Genomic DNA, 22,970 nt, shown 5'->3' on the forward strand with positions numbered 1-22,970 from the left:
AATATGAGTTTATCAATCCTCCGTCTTAGATGAGTACTGTCATGTATACTCTGACCGGCAGTTGGTGAAATATTATCGTATTTAGGTCAGTCAATCGTGATTATCGCAGCATTTTGCGTCATCACGGGCTCAGCCAATCGGGTGGCGACGTCCACAAACGGGTCAGCCAAGACGTAAACCTTGCAAACATGGCGACGCTCCGAAGAGAGTACGGAGGCTGGAAATACGAGCGTTTTTAACCCGGGAACACAACCTCCTCTTCGCATGCTACGATGTGGTGGGGTTAGTCGGAGCCACCGCGCGCGCAGCCTTTTAGACGATGTTTGCAGAGGTGAGTTGGCGCGTGAGGCGGACGCGCGTGTCGCTCCGCTGGCAGCCACGGCTAGTTAGCTCGGAGCCGCTAGCGCCCCAGCGTTTAGCCCCGCAGGTAAACAGTGAGCCTGCCCCGGGAAGAGAGAGGGAGGGAAAGAGAGAGAGAGGGAGGGAGGACGGACACGGCACGCAGCCGCCGTGCTTGAGGAGGGCTGTCAGCTATAAGTGGCAGTCAGCCCCGGGATTACACGTTTAACGCCATGTTAATACGATGGGTTTAGGAGATCCGCACTGTCAACACCGCGCTGGAATTAGCTCGACGCAGCCGATGTCAGTGATATGCGTTTAGATTATGAGTAAGGTCCCTCAACAACGAGTTTCTACATTACAGCAATCACAGGTGAGCTTGGGCGTTAGCTGGCCGGGCGGCTTCTCGGGCTGAAGCCAAACGTGGACGCCAAAAGAAAGTTACCTGTTTGTTTTGGATGAGATCGAGTAAGGTTCCGGTCGATAATCAGTGCCGGCGAAGGAGTTTGCACCTTTGTGCTGTTTGAACGCTTTGTATGCGGTGGCAGGTATATGAAGGCCATACAGACGTTGCTGCATTTGGTTACAAGGTTGTTTGTACTTCTGGGGGAAGTCCAAGACATTTGTATACGTCTTCCTGCTGGGGATGTTTCCAGTGATTGTCGGTCAGTTGGCCCGTCAGTCTCTTGTCAAACACAAATGGCCTGAAATAGGCTGCTCCTGAAATATTAATACGGTGTCTGGAGTCCACTGTAGCTGGTCAATAGTGGTGGAGATTTATCAACGTGACTTGTTGTTTCACAGCAGTTTTCACATGATGCACGCTGGTTTCCTGACTTTAACTGAAGTCGTAATGTTTGATGGAAAGTTTCCTTTGGCTGAGTTTGGACTTTCGTCACAAGCTGAAAGACAAGGTCAACAAAAACAACACGGAGCAACCAGCTGGTATTAAAATAGATATGTCATTATACTATAAGAGAAACCGTGTGCAGTACTGGTTTATTGTAGTAAATAGTGTCATATATGTAATGCAATTAATCACAGTAACAGGTTCAGGTATGTTTTATTATTATTCCATACACACGAAGGTGGATTTATTCAATCGGCCTTATTCACAGAGCCAGTCATTTGATGTGACTCATTTAGAGGTTTGATATGAGCAGTTCTTTCAGTCGCCCGCAGTTTCTTCTCACTGACGGCGCAGCGTTCTGATTAGAGTAGAAGTCCTGATGGTTTGAGGGATGAAAATGTGGTTTTGTCCCTCTGTCTCGAAGATATAATGTGTAAGTGTTCATGCAGTGTCATATAGAATTGAAGCAGAAAACTAGTGGGAGTGAACAAATGGCACAGACTGTCTCTGTCTTCAATACGTATCATTTCTCCAACAGTCTGAGTAGAGGTTTATAGTTCTAATGAGGCTCCAGCTGCCTTGTACTCAGCCTGTCAGACAGGCAGCACTGATTTCTGTGTAATGCACAGTCAGGTGTTAAACTTCAGCTGAGAACCTCTGCGGACATGTTGCTCTCTGCTAACCTTAATTTGAAATGAATGACAGACTTGTGTTCAATAATCCTGGGCTGAATTTCCTGCTTCACCTCCTCAGTTTAACTGTTTCTCACATCCTATTGTGCTTTCGTATCGTTATGCTGGTTTCTTGTCGACATCGAAATGCATCGTTTTTTTTATTCGTGTGACATACTGCTTTGAGAAAGCGACCTAGAGCCTGCATAGCTTGATAAATGTGTCTGTTCACGCTCTGTTCAGTTGTGACTACTCAAGGTTTATCATCACCAGGCACACAAAGTTATCTGAGTGTGTTTCACCCCTGGCTAAACCTGATTAAGCTGTCTTAATCAAAGCCTGGTAGACGGCAAGGCCTGCATGCTGCCACATCAGGCCTGCTTGTCATCTAGAACACCTCTCCTTCCTTCCTTCCTACGCTTAGAAGAGGTTGTCACCCTGCCAAACAAGCCGACAGCTCTCAAGAATTAAGCCCTGTTCAGACCTGTGCTTTGTATCCAGATATATCCTCTGTGAGTCCAGGTCATGCTGAGGCAGAGTCTAGTTCACACGTGACATCAGACTTGTCCCCACTTTGAAGCAAATTTACTTGTTCTTATATCTTTTTTTTTTTTTTTGAGTTTACACTGCCATAGCTGCTAAACTTTGCAAAGACTGGGGCTGAGCTCCCGGTGTGTTTTCTTTCTTTGTGGTTGTGTGTTAAAGGTGAGCTTAGGCTGCTGCTACAATCTGGTTTGGGTCTCGGTGAGGAATGAAAACTCCCAGTTACGCCCTCCTCGTACTGTTTTCCTAAAAGGTGAAGAAAAAGGCATGAGGTTGACTTCACCCTCCCCAGGGTAACACTGGAAGTAGCAATATCAAACTACAGCTCAAGGGAGATGGGCGTAACAGTCTGGACTCATTAGAATTAGTGGGCTTGCCGCATGTGTGCAGTTCAAGTTCTGAATAAGTTACATTTTCACTGGATCCGCTCCTTTGGGTCATGCAGGTTGTGCAGCCAACCTCTGATGATGGAATAGGTTAGAAATGTTGGGGAGATCTCAGCCATTCTTTTGGACGAGACAGAACATCATGAAGAATTTGTGTGCAGGATCATTATAATGTGACTGTAACTTTCCAAAAAAGGACCCAAGCAAGACAAATCCATCAAACCCGACCATTACCATCGTCTGACTGACAGGTCTTTACAAAGTCCAGGCTGACAAGAAAACAACAGCAACTTTAACAAGGCTTTGTGAAAGGGAACTTTGAAAAAGTTAAAAGACAAAAACTACTTAGCAGGTCTCATTTTGATATAGATCACAACGTGAGACGTTTCTGGAAATTATCCATTGTTACTATATACCATATTTTCTTTCTTGATGTATCTGCCAAAGCTAGTGTGGTGGTAGTTTGTATTATGGTGGTCCTGGTGGATTAGACCTACCGGTACACGATCAGTCAGCACCACGTACTTTCTCTTCCTCTCAGGCATTAACTGGAGATCTCCCACAGGAGAGCTTTAATGGGCTGACTTAACCTCTCGCCCAATGACCACGACAGTTGGGGTGGGAACTAAGCTCTTGTGGACTGGTCTTGGTCACAAAAATAGAAATATAGTCACCCCTTGAGTAGTTTTCTGAGTACCTGCGTTTCTGTGTATGTGCAAGGCAGTATGCATGGATTTGCTGTCAATATGCTCAGGAAATGCATAAGATAAAAAATCTCAAGGACACAGATAAGAGATGTTGTGTATGTTTGGTGTTAAAGACCACGAAAGCAAGTTTGGTTGCATTGATTTTGAAAATTTATATCACACATGGGCAGCTGGCGGCTCACAGGCCACATGTGGCCCCCTGCTCTCATTATTTGCGGCCCGAAAGCCAATTTCCTAAAATTTAATTATTGGTTTCAGAGGTGATCCGAGGAGAAAGGTCACTCCACCACATTTAAATTGGATATCATTTGTAATTACTATGTAATGTCATTTAAAGTGCACTGTTATTTTACATACTTGATTGAGAGACATACTGCGAGTTCTATTCATTTAATTAAGTGTCATAATTCTTACTTATTTTTGCAGCTCAAATGCTTGTCATATTTTTGACCTCCAGTAATGATTAGAAAGCTTTTATGTCCATCAAAGTGATTAAAGTTTCTCATCCCTGATTTAGAGTTTGCACTATTCTCACTGTAAGGCAACTCATGATTTTAAGTTTTATGGACACAAATGTATCCAGTGACTATATAAATAGATGTGGGACAAAGTTAGGGGGAAAAAATCCTTGACTTTGTGTAAATTTGCAGTGACAGTTTCTGTATCCAATCATTTGTCTGTGTTTTGAAAGACAAAGCTTCTAATCAAATGACATTTAATCTGTGTTTTTGAACAGTGTGTACAATTTAATGTCCCTCTCCTGTTGTTATAACTAAATGGCTTTAATTTGTTCCCCCTCTGAACATGCAGACGTCCTGGAGAGACACCGATACTGTCACACTTGTGTTATTGTGTGTCTGTCCTGCATGGGCTGCATAAAGAACGGCCTACAACTGTAAATGTGTGCGTCTACCCACTGGGCCGGGTGTTAATCACTGGAACAGATGGTTCATGTTATAAACCCCCTGTAAGCTGTAATGACTCAAGAGTGTCAGTTATCATCTCTCCTCCACAGTCACCTCATCACACAGGCTCGCTGACGGCCTTCACATCCACCGCTGATCACTGGCACCAGCCACATCAGCCTGGACATAGCTTATCCAATTCAAGTACATACTGTTACATTTTCAGCGAATGTTTGCTCACGCTGCCTGTATTTATTTCCCCATTTCATGGGGAGCTGTTGGAACTGTATTACATTACTAATACTAATATAGCTGAAAATTGGATTGTGAACTGTGTATTTTGGAGCCAGTCAACTCCCCCATAGTCGGCATATACTAAAAGGCTTCCTTTCGCTGCGTCCAAGAAAATATTTCCTAACCATAAGGCTTTATAGCAACGATCATAACAATTGTTAAAGCAGTAAACAAAGTGACAGGTGTACTTGAAATGCTCATTTCATTCCCCTCTTAGTTTACATATGTGATGGTGGGATCGTTGGTGTCATATGTGGAGTCTGACAGTAGTAATTATTGCTTCTAACTGGGAAATGTGACCTGCTCAGTGGCTAACAATCCCATTTCCCAGCTGCATGGATATGCTCCTTCCAGTTTGACATGCCCAAAGTATTTTTTCTGCGTTGCTTGATATCTAAATGTTTATCACAGAAGCCATGTCAGAGATAAATAACTTGAAGCAACTTAAGGATTGTTTTCCTTTTGTTTGCTGTTACGTTTCTTAGTTGTCTCCAAGTGAATTTCCAAATGATTTCACAGGCAATTCATCTGTATTGCAATTTGAAGTGTAACAATATCCAGTACACACAGCTTGATCTAACAGACGGGAAGCTCTTTTTACTTAATGAGTAGTATTAATTCCCATCCTGACTGAAGTGCTTGCTCACAATTTAACCTTTTGATAGTGAAGATGAATTTTTTTTGTGGCGCTCGCAGCGATCAGTGGCCCATCCCTGTTTGCTTTCCAAGGGCTGCTATCCTTCAGAGCAAATAAGTTGCTGCTTCCAGTAAATCCAGACACTCACAATACTATTTATCATGCTGTTGACTTGTGTGTGCGTGACATGTGTGCAATACAGTCACCTGTTGGCACGTAGCTCAGGCCTTGGAGTAATAAACGAGATGACTACATTGACTGAATGTTTTTGAACATTCCCAGGAGTGAATTGACAGCCTTCTCTTCAATGATTTGTGTTTGTCGGGCATTGACAAATCTGACACTATAGTTGTGACACCATGGTTCAACCGGTTTGTGTTCACATGAGAGTTTATGTGGAGTTTCTTGGAATTTGGTACATTGTGGTTGACGATTTGTTCCAGGTGCTTTGAGAGAAGGACACATGAGTAAAGATATGTAGAGTGTGTAGCGTTACGACGTTGACCACTGAATAGCATTCCATTGATGTTTCTAAATCTTATCTCAGCGGTAACAATGTTCTTTGCTGGCCAAGCCTTTCTCCTTTGACTCTGTTCAAACCGGTTGTGACATGACGAAGAGGGGCAGTCGAGCCAGTTTGGACACATTCTGCAGTCCAGACATCAAGTTGCTCACAAATGTTAATGACAAGTATTTACTGTCAGCTTTTCAGCGTTGGCTTCCTGCTTGTCTTCATTATGGTATATGAGTCCTGTCAAAAGTCTTGGCATTATTGATAATGTCCATGCGATTGACAGAGACTGCAGACAGGACAGCGTCATTGAGCTTTGAAAGGATACAGAAACTGTTTCTTATTCAGAATTTTGAAACTATAAGAATGATGATTTAATAATTACCTAGTCTAAAAAAAAAGATAATTCCTTGATTAAACAAAAAATAGATCCATGTTCACCTTGTTTACAATGCCAGTCCAGATGTTTTAACCAAAGGATAACTTCAGATAAATAAAATGCATCGGGTTCAGTTCAGAAAAAGTGTATGTATATCATACAATGCTGATTATTTCCCAGTTGAATATACAGGAGTTGCTTTGAATGGTCCTTTTTATAGCACTGCATGTTAACAAGCTCTAATATTTACTTTCCTCTGTGAAAGTTTTCCATAGACGCGTTTATAAACTCAACGACAGCCTGCTATGTGTCATATATTTCCCGGCGTGCTCCGAGGTGGGGTGTTCCTGTTCTAGTAATGACCAGCTCTTCCGTCTTGTCCCGGCCTACACTCAGACAGCACCTGTCAAGTCGGTTGAGGGTTTACTGTGAGTTAAATAGAGACAGGGTCAGCAGGCCTTCCTTGACGGCCATCAGGCCTTGAATGTGGACAGTGACATTAACCTCTGCTGATTACGGCCGTCATGAGCTGATCTGTAACATCTGAGCCAGTGTCTGTGGAGACAATTTTAATTAGCCGTCATCGGCATTATGAAACCTGACGCCACAGAAGTCTTTTGTCGATTGTAACCCATCTATGCACACAACGAACCACCAGTTTGGGGAAAGAAATCCACGCTGACAGTCCCTTATGGCAAATAAAACTGTGATCAATAGTATTGGATGACTGCACCCAATAAATGCATTTAAAGAACAAGATATATTTGTTGTAGAGTAAACTAACTTTTATTCTTAGAGATAAGTCTTTGCAAAATATCCAACTACAGTATCTTGTATAGTATTTTTCATTGCAGTAAATTCAGTTTTTCTTTCTTTACATAAAATTTGCCTTTAATGTTGTCAATGCATTCACTGTTAGGAGTTTTGAGAATGATGCATGCATTAACTCTTACTGTGGAAGCCCTGGTTCAAACGTCAGGAGGGCAAACATGTAGATCTGGCCTGAAGCAACACAAGTACACCATGTGTGTTACACTGTTTCATTCTATACTCAGACTATACGGTCATGCTGTGCTTCAATATTGGTCTTCTTGGTGTAAGCAGCTGATATTAGCAGATACAGCAACAAATGTCCCAGACTGAGAGTCTAATGAAAGAAAACGCTCCAGGAATAACCTTCGGGCACTATGCCAGCAGCTCAGGGCCAACACAAGATCATTGAATGTCTTAAGTGCAATTATTTGAATTAAAAAATTATTGATCAACATTATTTGAAATGGATTTACTGATGAACGATTGATGATTATGTTTTTGAAATCCTGCAGATTTTGTGATCATTGTGCTGCACAGTAGACTATATATGCACCAGGGTATGTTCAGAGCGCTTATTATTCTGCGCTTTCAATCTCTTAGGCAATAAGTCACCTTTTAGTAAGGGCAAAGTTGCTTCTTTGAAAAAAAGTGTGTTATTCTGTCCTCGCAGTTTGATTAGCATTGATTCGATAGCATGTTTGGCGAGCCTCAGTGCTATACATGGCGCCACGGCTCGCCCTCGCATCCCAACGCAACACAGTTGGCAGGTTGTCTAATGTGTGTCATCCGATTGGCTGAAGTTGACAGCGACAGCTAAGACAATGTGTCAGTGTCGTGAGGAGGCTCTGTCTGTCTCCATCAGTGGAGCTGCTTATCCAAGTAACTCGTATGAATGTAGGGCAGCCGAAGATCATCGCCGCAGATCATTGGGTGTGTCAGTGAATCTGCCTGGTGGCTTCACAAAGAAAGACTGGTACATAGTGCACATTTGTACATTACAGCACAATGAGATCAATCACTGCTCTCAGTCTCATTATGATGGATTTATGGGTGGATCGTAGTAGAGCCTTCATAATGCAACCTCCAGGACATAAAATGTAACGCTTAAGCGCGGTATGAATGCCACTCCAACATGTATTCAGTTTTGCAGTAGAATTATCAAATAATGTGTAATAATTAGTGACTTCTTCTGGCCTTTTTTTCAAGTTCACTTCAACCTTTAAGAGCTTCAATTTCACTGTGTTTTTGATGCTACTGAAGAGGCGTGTGTTCACAATGTGTTCACAATGTGTAACATCCTGGTGAATCTTTTCTGTGAAGTCCTGGGGGCCACTGTCATCATAGTAGTTGAAAAGTCCTATTTCTCTGCTTTCTGGGGGTTTGGGGATTTTCGGGATAAGAATATAAAGGATGAGAGACTGTGAAAAGATGTCTGAGTGAAATTGAATGTCCTTGTGTCGATATTTCCTGTAAAAAGAATTAGTAGATTTGTGTCACACTCGCTCTCCCATCACTTTGAGCCACTGTGGCTGGCATCTGTTGTTGGTGCAGAGAAGACTCTCTGAATTTCTATTGGATGCAGAATTAGGAAACACCCTCGAGCGCAGGATGAGTCACCTTACATTTAATATAATTTTTCAGCGAGAATAAAGGACAAATTAGATTTGAAAATACTCCAATAACAACGTGATGCCAAGTGTTTGACACAGATAAATAAATCAACAAGTTGGGAATGTATTTCAGTATTTAAATCATTCAGTGCTTTTTGATTGGCCCTTTAACTTCGACCGAGTACGAGGTTAAACCGTGACGATGCTTGACCAACTCGCTTGGAAAAGTGGGACAGAGTTGCGGCCTCAATGTGAGAGCTCGGTTTCCTGCACGCACAATAACAGGAAAGCCATAGAATGTGACACATGAATATGCACACACACACACGGACATGGTATTTATCTGCTACTCAACATTATAACACACCACAGCACACCTCGTCTTCAGTATTAACTTCCTGTGCCAACATCTACTCTAAGGAGTGAATTCATGCCTTAATCTGCTCTGTTAATGTCATCATGGTTCATGAGTACTCTGTAATCAGTGCTAATCTGATGTCGTCCGTCTCCGAGTTCTGCCGGTGTGTTGCTACTTTTGCTTCGCAAATGAGTGAGCAGCTAAAAAGCTTTTATTGGAGAACCTCTGTTGTGTGTATGAACACAGACATAGATAAACTATCCTATGGTTTATAAAAAAAAAAATGTATTCAGAAAGACCTGTGTAGAGGGTTACATCAAAAGGTAGCATCTGATTTGCCAAATATGATAACATGTAGAGCCATTGAAAGTTAATTTATTGCAGTTCAGTCCGTCTTTTGCAATCTACATTATGCATGTTGATATCACGATTACAATAAATTGATGCTATATTGTGCATTTTGGGGTCAAGAGTCTTGCTCAGGGAGCCATTAGCAGTGGGATTCAAACCATCAAACCTCTGGTCAAAGCTCACTTTCTTACCTGTAATCCACCACTGCCCCATGTGATATTATAAATCTATTGGTATAAGTGACTATATGGCACTTAGCATGTTTGTTTTTCTGTTTTTCAGGCCAGTCTTTCCATCTGGGGATGGGGGGGTCTTGGAGTTGTGCTCTTCCTTGTCACATTTGGACCCTTTGCCATTTTCTACCTGGCCTTTTATATCTTCTGCTTCATTGGAGGGTGAGCAACATGATCTCAACATCACACCTCACTTCTCTTTAAAAGCATCTTTTTCTTTTTTCTTTTTTTTAACAATGCTTATTTCTTCAACACGTGTTCTCTACATTTTGCAGTTCTCTCACTTTACAATTACACTCATTATTTCACACATTGCAACTGACATTCTTTTCTTAAGTTTGCTTTTCCTCAGTGATAAACACAGCATAGCAAAAAGCCCAAACGATTTTGAACTGTTCGGTCAATCTCACTTCTCTTTTCTAGGGGCTTTGCGGTCACTTTGCTGTATGGAAAGATCAACTCCGAGAAACACCTGGAAAAGTGCGAGCACTCTTTTTTGTCACCCACTCAAATTGGTATACTGAAGGTAAAAGAGTGCGCGCGCACACACACACACACACACACACACACACACACACACACACACACACACACACACACACACACACACACACACACACACACACACACACACACACACACCTACCTGTACGGCAAACTAACTAGCTGCAGATTTAATTTTCAGGAGGTCAAAGTTCCTTTTTCTCTGTAACTCACGTTGCTCCATTCCTCACCGTATGTGTGTTATTCTGTGTTTCAGACGTTGGATGAGATGAAGTTGGAGATGAAGCCCATAAAGATTGACAGGAGGTTGACGGGCTCCAGTTTTATAGATGAACCACTACAGCAGGTGTGTGTTTCTGTGTTATTGAGTCACACGTTGCAACTTTCTGTGTCAAACTTCGTTCAAAACCACGTCCCACTCTATAAAAGAAATCAGCAACTTCCAAGATTGATAGTCCTATTTTAGTGATTCAAGCATGGTAAAAGGAAATGCTCGTGTAATATGATGTGATACCAACAGGACAACGTGATGGAACGAGTACAGTAATCCCAATCATAAAGTCACTAAGTCATTAAAAACTCTCTTGGGGTAGTTGAAATAGGACTCCTGGGAGACAGAGTCCTGATCTCTACATCATGGAGTCTTTCGGATTGCAGTATTTCAAGAGCATAAAGATGGGGGGGGGGGGGGGGGGTCTCTGTGCCATGTGCTCACAGGAAGGTTGCTCCTTGTATTTTGTGTGTCAGGTGATCAGTCTGGAGCAGGATGTCTGTCAGCTGAAAGACGTCCTGATCATATGTTTTTTTACAAGGGAAGTCATGTTGTGATTTCACTATGAGACAAAGAGAAATCATGAAACTAAAGAAGTAGAACTATAAAGATTTTTAACTCTGGCATTTCTTTTTATTTGGTCTTCTGCATCACACAATATCTTGTACTCGACGAACAGATTTTCTAGATGAGTTACATGTTGAAAAGGATCCAGATAGAAAGTGGAAGTGAAAATTTACTGTGACAGTGTTTCCACTGTAAGGCCTGAGTAAAATGAAGAAACTGTAACGCTTCTGATTTTCTTAATTGCTTTTGAAACTGGATAATTAACTCAGCCTGGCACGATTGTAAACTTTGGGGTGGGTGGATCTTCTGTCAGCACTGCAGACGGGGAAGAATGAGTTTGTGGCTTTGGCTTGATCGTCATAGTTTTTTTTTTTTTCCCTCTCCTCACGTGATCCGGTGGCCACAGCGCTCCTTTTAAAGAAACCACGTTTTTAGCTGGACGTCCTCAGCAAAGCAGCACGGTCGGCAGAGTTTAGTGCAGACGCAGCACTTAGTGACGGTCAGATGACACTGACGGCTCTCGTCTCCATTCCACCATTCCTTCACCCTGGGAATCCACACTTTATCATTTCAGCAGCATGTGAACGTCAACAACTAAATGTGGAGGCTGTGAGAGAAAAATTCTCCACTGGATCGTTCTGTTATTTTCACTTACAAGCACACCTTTCTCTCAGGGTCTCAGCAGATGATACTGTTAAATTGATTCAGGCGTTGCCTTGATCAAATCAGACGTGGCTACGTTTCAATTTAGTGGAACAGAATACAGTCAGAGGATTGGTTTATCCAGGTTTCTTTTCAACTAATCACATCGCCTCTTTGAGTGTTTAGAGATTTATAAAAACAGATTTAGGGTTTGCGAATAGTTACTGAATAGTTTCTCAGATATTTTTCAAACCTGTCTTGTTTGGTCTGGTCAGACGAATCCGAACATGATCACTGTGTCTGCGTGGCTCATTTATTGAAGTGTGAAGGTTACCATCCACATGAAATGTATGTCTTTGTAATGCATGTCCAAAGGAAGTCCAAACGCATTAGGACCATAAAGCAGTAAGCGAACTAAACACGGGACATGACAGACAGTTTCTTCACATTGTAACACAACCATAATAGACGATTTCTTATGTTTCAAAGGGGATCAGTTGCATTTGCATTTCCTGTTGCACTTTTTGCAGCAGCGTCATTAGTTTGGAGGTTACGATTCAGAATATACAGGACAACTGTTTAGAGTGACTTTTGTTAGATTTTTTTGGTTTAATGTTGAAAGTCAATTCAGCTTTTCAAAACAATCATAGCTGAAACAAGCTGATGTACCGAGTAACACGATAATCAAAAAGAAACTGAGTAAACTAATCCTAAACTAATCCCCTTGCTGTTTGGATGGTCATTTCGCAATCTGAGTTTCCTCCTCCTCCTCTTCTCTGCGCAGGTGATCCAGTTTGCGTTGAGAGACTACATCCAGTACTGGTACTACACTCTGAGCGAAGACGAGTCCTTCTTATTGGAAATCAGACAGACGCTGCAGAACGCCCTCGTCCAGTTTTCCACACAGTACGGGACAAACGCACACACACTTTTCCTCCATGGCGCGTGTTTCAAACTGACCGAACTATTGACACTGTGTGTGCAGGTCCAAAGAAGTGGACTGGCAGCCTTACTTCACCACTCGCCTGGTGGACGACTTTGCCACCCATTTACGTGTCTTTAGAAAAGCCCAGGATCGCCTCGGCGACAGAGAGGACAAGCAAAGTACGTACACACACCGTTACACTCTTCATTTCTAAATATTGTGGTTCTTAGTGGGTTTGGCTCGTCTCCAGAGGTCATTCAGCTTCTTTACCACTGAAAAGTTTGACAATATTGTGACTCAATAAAGATTTAATTGTAATTGCAGCGCCAAGCCCTTCATTTGTAACATTTATGATAAATGCATCATCACAATTTCAAATACAGTGCAAATAGTGACAGTGAGTATTGTTTTCTGAACAGGGGACATAACAGAGGAGCTGGTGGACTCATTCTTCGAAGCCGAAGTGGAAATGGAAAGGAAGATTTGTCGAGATGTCGTCTGTACCTCGCACAAAGACGAAGAAGGTAAACACACGACGTTCATGTCGTTACATTTCAGTCTTTCATTTAATGGTGTAATAAATGCATTTGAACAGGTGGTGTGTGTTTGCGTGTGCCTCAGGTTTTCTTCGGGACTTGTGTGAGTTGCTTCTGTATTTGTTACTACCTCCCGGAGACTTCCACAACAAGAACATGAGATATTTCCTCAGGGTGAGTTCACAAGCACACGCGCTTGTTCAGTTGTTCGCTTCTTTTGTGGCTTCTTCTTTGATGCTTGTTGTGAAAGAACTCTGCGACTTTTGTTTCGCTTTTGTTTATTTAGGAGGTCCTTGCGCGTGGTGTGCTTCTTCCTCTCATCAACCAGCTGAGCGATCCCGACTACATCAACCAATTTGTCATCTGGATGGTAAGTTTGCACAAGATTGCCACTGTAACTAAGGAGGCCTCAAAATTCTAGTAATGAGTTTAGTACTTATTTTGACATTGGCATCATTGTCACTGTGTGTAGATTCGGGACTCGAGCTGCAACTATGAAGCCTTCATGAACATCCTGAAGTTAACCGACAAGCCGGCCGAGCTGGAGTCTGTCAAAGACAAGGTGCTGGAGGAGCTGCAGTATCTGCGCTCTCTGGACACGGCAGGAGACGGTGGGCAGCCACAACACGCTTTGAACTGGTCACGTTCGCACCCGCGTCATGTGTGGATGGATGAATGAATTCATCGCTTTCCTGTTTCTTTGTCTTTTAGACATCAATGTGATCAAGAACCAGATTAACAGTCTTTTGTTTGTGAAGAAGGTGTGTGAGACCAGAATACAAAGGCTGCACTCTGGGAAGGTAAGAACCTGAAGCATGGCTTTAAAGACCCTAGACTGGTGATTATTTGATTTAATTTATCTTAATATATATTAGTTGGGACGCTCCCTATCAGCTGGATATATTTGTTTTTGTGATGTTTTTATGCTTTGGCCTTGATTTGTTTTTGTTTTTTTAATTCTGTCCATGCGTTGTGTAGGAGGTCGATGCCTTGAAGCTGGCGGCCAATTTCGGCAAACTGTGCGTCATCCCACTGGATCACATCCTCGTCCACAACATAGCCCTGCAGTTCTTCATGGGTAACTCCAAGACACCGATTTTCACATGTTGTATCGCACTGATGTCACAGTGATTATATCGACAGTCTTTTGATCCATATCCTGCTTCTTTTCTCTAGAATTTGTAACCTTATCCAGCCTCGTTAGATACGTTCCCTGTCGGTTCCACAAGACCTTGTGAGAGATCTAAAAAGGTCACTCTGCTACACAGATCAGATTACGATAGTTCGCGCATACGTGTGTTTGTGTAAAAGAGCGAGAAGAACGAGGAGTCAAGCCAAGTTTTGTCAGATCTGATGTGGAAACCAGCCAATCCTTTAAACTCCATGGCGGGGTTTGCATTTTTGCCATCTGTCGGACTTCAAATGTTTATTTTAAAGCGTTTTTTTTTTTTTTAATTATTGATAAAGGTGGATGATATAAAGAATTCCCACACTTGTGGCACGCAAAGTAAAAAGAACCACGGAGAGGGCTCACTGTCATCAGATGGAGTTCTAGTAACTAGATCACCTTGATCCACGAGCTGCCAGAACATTCAAGCACTGAAGCGTTCAGTCACAAGAATGTGTAACGTAAGTGTTACATGAGAGACGCCATGTGTTGTTTGTGTGTCCATGCAGACTTCATGCAGGCCGCGGGGGCCCAGGCGGAGCTGTTCTTCTGGCTCACGGTGGAGGGTTACAGGGTGACGGCGCAGCAGCAGCTCGAAGCCATGCAGGGCTGGCAGAAAGACGGCAAGAAGCAGCCAAATGCCACCAAGGGGCTACTGAAGGCCGCGGCGCTGGGTGTCTTCGAGCAGTACCTGTCTGAAAAGGTGGGACTCAAAAGTCAAGCTGTTGGGTTTCTGCTTTTATCTGGCCTATGAGGACTTATCCCGTGGTCTCCACCTGCCTTAACAGGCTTCCCCCAGGGTGCAGGTGGACGAGGCGTCGGTCATAAAGCTGGGAGAGAAACTGCAGAGCGACGACCCCACGCCAGAGATATTTGATGACATCCAGAAAACGGTGCGAAAGACTTTAGCAATCTGTCCATGGTTGTCTTTGTTGTTGTGTTTGTAACTTTCTAATTTCCTTGGTTTTGCACCTCACGCTTTCCCACAGGTGTATGACATGATGCTGCGCGACGAGCGCTTTTACCCATCCTTCAAGCAGAGTCCCCTCTACGTGCGAATGCTCGCCGAGCTGGACATGTTGAAAGAGCCGAGCTACCGAGGGTCCGACGACGGCGACGGAGAGTCCTTTAATGGCTCTCCAACGGGAAGCATAAATCTAGTAAGTGTCTTGAATTTCAGTCGAAAGGCTGAAGTGGAGCTACAGCTTTTAACGGATCGGACGGTGTTACTTCACGATGGCTCCTCTCTGTTGATTTCAGTCTTTGGACGATTTGTCCAACTCCTGCCATGATGAATCTATGCACCTTCATGCCTTCATCTCTGACACAGGTATGAGCGCCAAGTCTTCAAACAAAAGTCTGTAAACAAACCTTTTGGAGTTGTGTTTTTGCACATTGGAAATGCTTATTTTAGTCAGAGCCTTTTTTTTTTTTTTAACCGTGTATTTCACAGATACAAATTTTAGCGGAATGATTCTAATTACAATTGTAATGCTGTATGATGGCTTGTCTGGAAACATCCGCAGTGTGTCAACTTTTGTGTCTGTAGTTTGTCCTGGTCACATGACATTTGACCCCCTCTAGTCCATCCCTGCATGTGCTTTCCCCTCTATTCATCTGCATGTGTCTGCCGTGTCACTTTACACTGTTTTTGTTTATTCTTTTTTTATTTTTTTATTTCTTTCATTCCATCACCTTCACTGTTTTTCTGTTTTTCCTTTTTCCTCCCCTTTCCCTTCACTTTTCCCACCTTTCTGTCACACTTTTATATCACCTTTACACCCTCTTCGCTCTGGATTCTTTCTTTCGCTTGCTTGTCCACCGCTTCACTTTGCGCCTGCCACACTTTATTCCCCTCTTTCTTTGGGCCCCATCACTCCTTTTCCTCCCATCACTCCTTTACCTCCCTTCATCCATTCCCCCGTGGATGAACTTCCGGGTGGGGTAGCTGATGCTTGTCTCCCCGGCTTCTGGGGTGCTGCAGGGGTTTGCAACGACCACGGTAAGACCTACGCGCTGTACGCCATCACTGTGTTCAGACGCAATCAAGACGGCAGCGAAGACTGTTGGAAGACGTACCGCCGCTACTCGGACTTCCACGACTTCCACATGAGAATCACTGAACAGGTGTGCGCCGGTTTAGATCTCAAGCAGGTCTGATGTGGTTAAATGTGCAACAAAGATATAATCTCTGAATCTTTTTTTTTTTTTTTATGCAGTTTGAAAACCTGGCGTCAATCCTCAAGCTGCCGGGAAAGAAAACCTTCAATAACATGGACCGAGATTTCTTGGAGAAGAGAAAAAAAGACCTCAATGCTTACCTTCAAGTAATAATTTATGTTGGTTATTTGTTTTGCATTACAGTATATATGTTCTCAGAGTTTGTATCACTAACTTTGTGCGCGTTCCAGCTGCTGCTGAACCCAGAGATGGTGAAGGCCTGTCCGACTCTGATCCCCTACGTCTACGACTTCCTCGAGAACAAAGCCTACAGCAAGGGCAAGGGAGAGTTTGCACGAAAGGTAACTTTATATTTTCTGAAGCTTTTAACCATGACCTAGGGAATATTGCAGCGTTTTTGTATGTCTGATGAGATATGGACGTCCACTGATCAGTACACGATGAAGTATTGTGAAGACTGAGGCTTCACCCAATTGATTTTCTTTTTGTTTTTATGTCTCCGTAGATAGATACGTTTGTCAATCCTCTGCGGAGCTCCATGAGGAATGTGTCCAACGCAGTGAAAGCTCTGCCAGACAGCCTGGCTGAAGGCATGAATAAAGTGTCTGACAACATGGGCCGCATGTCAGAGAGGCTCGGTCAGGACATCAAACAGTCCATATTGAAGGCAGGAACAACTAATGATGCTAAATAAATCCATCTTGGCTCACTCTTCATCCACCCTCTGACCGTTTCTCCTCTTGACTCCTCCAGGTACCTCCACTTTTGCCCAAGACCGACATCGACCCCGAACACTGTCGAGTCTCTGCACAGCTTGACGACAATGTAAGTCAGCCCAGTTTTCTCCTATTGTGCTTTTGAAACAACATCTCAATGAGCTCCTTATTTGTCCAGGTGGACGACAACATCCCGCTCCGGGTGATGCTGCTGCTGATGGACGAGGTGTTTGACCTGAAAGAGAAAAACCAGTGGCTCCGGAGGAACATCAAGAACCTGCTGCAGCAGCTCATCAGGGCCACGTATGGAGACACTATCAACAGGTCAGAGACACACACAGTCCTCAAAGCAGGCTGAAATACACTGATGTGTGCAGCAGGCCTCGTAGAAAGGTTGAGATCCTGTAAGTTAGAAATCAAACGAGGTGCTCAGCTCAAATCCTCCGGTTTCTGTTCCTGCAGGAAAATCGTGGATCATGTGGACTACATGACGTCGCCAGAGCAGGTGGCAGACTACGTTAAGAAATTCAGGTAACGCACCTTTCCCTGCAGGTCTCAGGTGGTTTAGTGGCTTTCTTAACACATTTGAACACAATGAAGGAGAGAGAGATGAGTCAATGTCTGATCAACATCAGACACTACAAGATTGTCCGCTGCTGGCTTGTCTACGTTTCCTTGCAAATGTCTCCCATTTGTTAAACTGCCCATCCTTAAAGTCACAGTCAGTCTTATCTCTACACACCGCTCTGTCTCTGTGCCAAACACCTTGGCAGGAATCTGTATGCGGCTGCTGCCTCATTGGGACGGTTGTACAGGAGATAGAGGCAGGATTTACAGTTTAAAATTATAAAACACTTAATCTAAGAAGAGCCTTCCCTCTTTCTAAATTTAGAGTGCACATTGATTATGGGAGCACGACTTCCTGTATATATTTACAAATGGGCATTGCTTATGTTTTCCCAGACACTACAGCTATATAGTTTTGAAACTCCACACAGAAGTTCCAGCTCATTAGAATCTAGTTGCTCTTGCTATGAGACCGGAGCGCAAACCATCGCTGTGTCGCCACGTCGCAGCAAATATCGCAACAGAGATCAAACACCGAGCAGCACCGTTTAAACCTTCGACACTCAGAAGAATCTTAATTGACTCAGTTTTCCGCCTCTGTAGAGATTCCTATTGGCCCAATGGGATTCTAGCTGAGACTCCGCCCCGTCGGGACAAGAGCATCCGCATGAGGACGCGAGTGGCTGCCAAGACCAGCTTGCTAGGCATCATGCCAGGTGAACACACACACACACACACACACACACACACACACACACACACACACACACGCAAAGACAGTCTACCTACTCTATGATTCTTTTTGTTGTTGTTCCTGCGTGTCATTTTTCCTTCTTGAGGATGTTTTTGTTTCGCTTTCCTTCCCCCAGACGAGCTGAAGCACATCATCGGCGCGGACACGACAAGAAAGGGAATCCTCCGCGTGTTCGACATGTTCCAGTACCAACCTATGAACCGTCGCCTGGTCTACGTTTTCCTGGAGGGCTTCCTGGAGACCATGTTCCCTCAGTACAAATTCCCGGAGCTCTTCGTCAAGCTGCACTCCCGCTCCACGCGCATCCAGAGATACAGCCAGAAACTAAAATCCTCCTCCCTGAAGAGGTGACAGGAGAGGACGGAGGCAGCAGGACACGGGCCCACGAGACACACAGAGACTTGACAGCTGAGAGTGAGAGTGGGGGTGGGGGTGGGGGGGGGGTTGTGTACACACCGAGGTGTGTAAGTTTGTGCTTTCTGTCCTTCCTTTTTCCTGAATGAAAACACTCCAGTTATTCATAACAGAAGGATGAACAACAGACGCTCGGTTGTTTTGACACACACATGCACAAACGTGAATCTTCTAATTTGCACCAAGACTGACCACAGCAGTCTTTTCTTTTAGTCCACCCACTACGCCCTGCCTAGTTACCCCACTTTTTCGTTTTTGAGTTGATCTTGGGCCAGCCGATGCTGCTTTACTTTGTGGCTCCGCGAGCACGCCACAAATACTGTGTTGTTTTTAAACTGCAGGACTAGATAGAATAGACCCACACCTTGCCTTACCTTCCTGCTTCTGTCGTCAGGCCGCCACGCTCGACCACCTCAGTGACCCGGCACGCACAGCTGAAATTCATGCTGCTTTTTAGATGCGAAAGCAACTTATTCACTTGCAAAATCATCTTTCTGATATCACAGCAACCAAAAATGTCAATAGCACTGGGTTACAGAGGCGCTGTTTTTAAAATGTGACTGAACAAACGTAGAGAGGATGAGTTTTATTTTTTACTCTTATTTTTGGCATACTTTTTTTTTTTTTTTCTTCCTTCCCTTCCAGCTTCTTTTGAGATATAAGATTCTATATATTTTTTTTCCTCATTAAAGTGTTTCCATAATGTGCACCGCCCTTCAAGCAGCCTGCGTCCCCTGTAATGCTACTGTCATATCATCTGTGATGACCAAAGCTCATGCTGTGTGTGTGTGTGTGTGTGTGTGTGTGTGTGTGTGTGCGTGCGCGTCGTGAAGAGAAAAAAAAAAAAAGGTGTTGTTGACCTTTAATGACACGCGGCGGCAGGCCGAGCGCCAGCTGATCAAACACACTACCGAATGTAACTCTGCTCTGTCCTGTGTGCGGCTCCTGTAGGATGCAGTGTGAATGCGTGCCTGCGTTTGTAGCACGAGGTTGCGACCCTCTTCAGTCAGAAACTGTGCCAGTGTGAGCAAGTGAACCAGCCTTAACTCTACATCCAGTATATACTGACCACCAGACGCACGCTACAGGTAGCTCTCCTCCACGCGACTGAACGTTACAAGGAAATCAGGATGGAGACGTGTCCCGAATCACTTTTATTCTTAGAAAATGTCTTTAATTTGGTGCAATATTTTTTTTTTTAATGCATGTGCATTAAACTGAATCATTGTATACTGCATCTAGTCATTTGTTATGTTTTAATAGTAGAAAACATAGAAGCAGTTTCCCCGTCGACCCACAACAACTTGACATTCCGTTGTTGTAAAAGTACAATGTTTATTTTACAGACTTGTTTTATAAGTCTGATGGGTTTTTTTTTCTCTTTTGTTACAGGTGTGTATGGGGGTATTTTACACTTATTTCCTGCACACTCTCTGTTATGCACAATGATTTAACAGTGATTTATTTTTTTTAAGCTCAATGGGCTATAACTAGCCGAGAGGCGCCCTCAAACAACTACTTGTTTTTAACTCATGAGTGGCGATTTATGCATTCATATTGACTTTATCAAGAAGTGACTGCTGGAAAAGACCCCCCCCCCCCCCCAGCAGCTTCTTCTCTCGTTTCGTGCACCCACCCCACCCCCCCCACAAACAAGTTCACAGAAGAGCCGCGTCCTGTGACCAGTGGATTCACTGCTGATTAGCACTTACCGTAGCAACTGTGGGAGCCCCACTCTGCTGCCGTCGCCTGATGGATCTCCCTTGTCTGCTGTGATTTCCTTGCACTGAGCAGCCCTGGTGGACTCTGATAGGCTGAGCTCAGAGGTGAACTGCCGCCTCCCTCCCCACGGGGGTTGGTGAAGACTTTGGGAGAAGAAGACGTCACCTTTAACTTTCTGCACACCTCTCCATACAGGAAGGCTTGTCTTTTCTTTTTTTTTAACCCCAGTATATATGAATCTATGATAATGAAAATTGTGCATATCTGTGTACAGTATGTGTTAATAGTGTGCCTAAATGTACTGTCAACTCTATTTTCATATTTTTCTTTAACCTAAAAAAAACAAAAACAAATCAGAATATCATGATCATTTTACGCGACTGAAAATGACTTAAGGGTGGTTTTGTTTTTGGTTTTTTGCATCATGCTTATCAAACTTTTCCTTGTGAGCAGTTGTGCTCAGATCAGTATAACACTAATAATAAAAAGGTAACTCAGACTAACTGACCCACAGTGTGCTTGTCTTTATCAATGGAGTTTGTAGATGTTTACAAAAGTCAAATGTTCTGTCTTTATTGAGTAACTTCAAATCAGAGAAGTTATTGACAATCACAGAATGCATCACTATGTATTTCTCTTACATACTGAGATTAAGTTGTTTGTGTGGGACTTCGAAAGATCATGACTATTGCATCAAAACTTGTTTATTTACCATCTGATCAGATGCACATAATCCTACAAATGTCAATTTTCAAACATGCACCTATTGTAGTTTATAAGTCATAACTCGATTTTTTTTGTAGGTACAACCATACCATAGACCACATGTATAAAATGTACTGTAAGTTACTCACTCCATCATGTGATACACAAGTACCACACAAGACGGCAAGTGTGAAGAGCTGCTTCATGGCCACTGTGCAGCCTACATCTGAGCAGTTTATGTATACATCAGGTTTTTGAACAGGAAACCAAACCAGTAGCTTGTTTATAAAAAGCACATCAACCTTATTACTGATCATTAGAATTGCCACATATTTTCACACACTGCGTATCAGTCAATACGTGTGAGGACTTTTAGTTTAGTCTGCCAATTGCTTTCCAACTTAACGTGTAGAGATAGTGTAAGATCCAGCGCCCTCTTGTGGTGATATGGCACACTGTAACCACGTTAAAGGATCCTCTAATGCTGGTCCTGTATGTTTCATCTCCCAGCAGTGACACATCTGATTGTAACGAGGGGTTCTTTGGTTTTCTTAGGGGCTTGATGATGAGAACAAGGACGGTGTGTGACCATGACAGTGTAACACAGCAAAGCCTTTCCCTGTGTTGACTTGAAGATCTCATCTAAAGATGTTCAAGCTATTAGTTAGTCCAACTGAAGGTCATTTGGAGGTGCCGAAGCTGATCGCAGCTGACCATGAGTAAAACACCCAAGACAGATCACCACATGGCAAACACAGACACACACATTTATGACCGATTTTAGAATCAGCCTTTAACTTATATTTTTGGACGAAGGTGACCAGAGAGAATATGCAAACTGCACACGGGACGAAAACGAAACCCTGATCCAGGAATAAGAGGAAAGAGTGCAGCACAGTCCAGACCCAGTTCAAGAAGTTATTTTAAAGTTCCAGTGATCGTGCACTGGGAAAGTTTACACAGTATTCCATAGAGGTAAACCTGCATGTATTTATATAGTACACGTAATTCCTATACATTTTAATAGCGGCAGTCAAATGCCTCCAGGATTTAATGATGCACAAATCCGACAGCAGATTGGTGGAGACTCTGAGAAGCACCAAAGACTAAAACAACAGTCTGATTTCTATTCATTGTCCAGCTGAAGGAGGCGCTTCTCCTTTCCTGTGTGACTTCCCCACCGGGTCAGCGAGGATCACAACCCCCCAGGCAGCCAGGCCTGAAAGAAACATACACGTGTGAGTGACTGCAAAAAAAGAGATTTATGATGCAAAACAAGTCTCACCAGACTTTTACCTGCAGCAAATGTGATCTGTGCCACGACCCCTATGGTGGTGTGTCCTCCCCCACCCATGGCTTTCCTCGCTGCTTTGTAGACATAAGCTCCGGACAGGATGAGCCCCCCGCCGGTGAGCACCCTGCAGCTCCAGCAGTTCTTTAACATCTGGTTGGGTTTGGAAAGGAGGGCGTCTGCTCCTCCTGTCTCCGGAGAAGCTGACATTGTGCTGCACAGCTAATAATAATACTGGCGGATAGAAACACACGCAACCAGCGGCCACGTGGTCAAGAAAAGGAAGACTACCCTCGAAACCATCCGCGAGTGATGGTTACAAGGTGAAAAAATAAGCAGAAACCTATGTTCAAAGTAAATTCCAAATCCTCCGGCGTGTTGTAGGTCAGGATATGTGCACTTCCGGGTCTTGCACCAACT

General features: G+C 43.5%; 1 protein-coding gene across 4 annotated transcripts; it reads left to right on the top strand.

Annotated features, from left to right (window-relative positions):
- The first annotated feature begins 204 nt into the window (after nt 1–204).
- snx13 (sorting nexin 13) lies at nt 205–21,060 on the top strand. 4 transcript variants are annotated; one of them, XM_080485753.1, is made up of 25 exons: nt 205–331; nt 9,637–9,749; nt 10,011–10,113; nt 10,348–10,437; nt 12,356–12,477; nt 12,557–12,675; nt 12,916–13,020; nt 13,118–13,206; nt 13,319–13,402; nt 13,505–13,643; nt 13,744–13,832; nt 14,011–14,110; nt 14,710–14,903; nt 14,989–15,093; nt 15,190–15,360; nt 15,461–15,530; nt 16,149–16,327; nt 16,420–16,527; nt 16,612–16,722; nt 16,887–17,048; nt 17,135–17,206; nt 17,276–17,421; nt 17,560–17,628; nt 18,268–18,380; nt 18,534–21,060. In XM_080485753.1, exons 1-25 carry the CDS (start codon nt 320–322, stop codon nt 18,767–18,769), a joined length of 2,901 nt encoding a protein of 966 aa, XP_080341879.1. In that variant the 5' UTR covers nt 205–319; the 3' UTR covers nt 18,770–21,060. The 4 variants fall into 4 exon arrangements, with proteins under 4 accessions (XP_080341879.1, XP_080341877.1, XP_080341878.1 ...); XM_080485751.1 differs by lacking the exon at nt 205–331 and adding an exon at nt 561–712; XM_080485752.1 differs by lacking the exon at nt 205–331 and adding an exon at nt 561–712 and having other exon boundaries at nt 16,185–16,327.
- The last annotated feature ends 1,910 nt before the right edge of the window (nt 21,061–22,970 follow it).

The sequence above is a fragment of the Lipophrys pholis genome (assembly GCF_963383615.2).
Source record: "Lipophrys pholis genome assembly, chromosome: 17".
Taxonomy (NCBI): domain Eukaryota; kingdom Metazoa; phylum Chordata; class Actinopteri; order Blenniiformes; family Blenniidae; genus Lipophrys; species Lipophrys pholis.

Excerpts from the sequence above, each read along its gene's own strand:
- snx13 (XM_080485751.1), top strand. The coding sequence starts at position 665 with ATGAGTAAGGTCCCTCAACAACGAGTTTCTACATTACAGCAATCACAG. Across the intron at positions 13,644-13,743 it reads TCTGGACACGGCAGGAGACG|ACATCAATGTGATCAAGAAC; the intron begins GTGGGCAGCCAC and ends TTTGTCTTTTAG. Across the intron at positions 13,833-14,010 it reads AAAGGCTGCACTCTGGGAAG|GAGGTCGATGCCTTGAAGCT; the intron begins GTAAGAACCTGA and ends TGCGTTGTGTAG.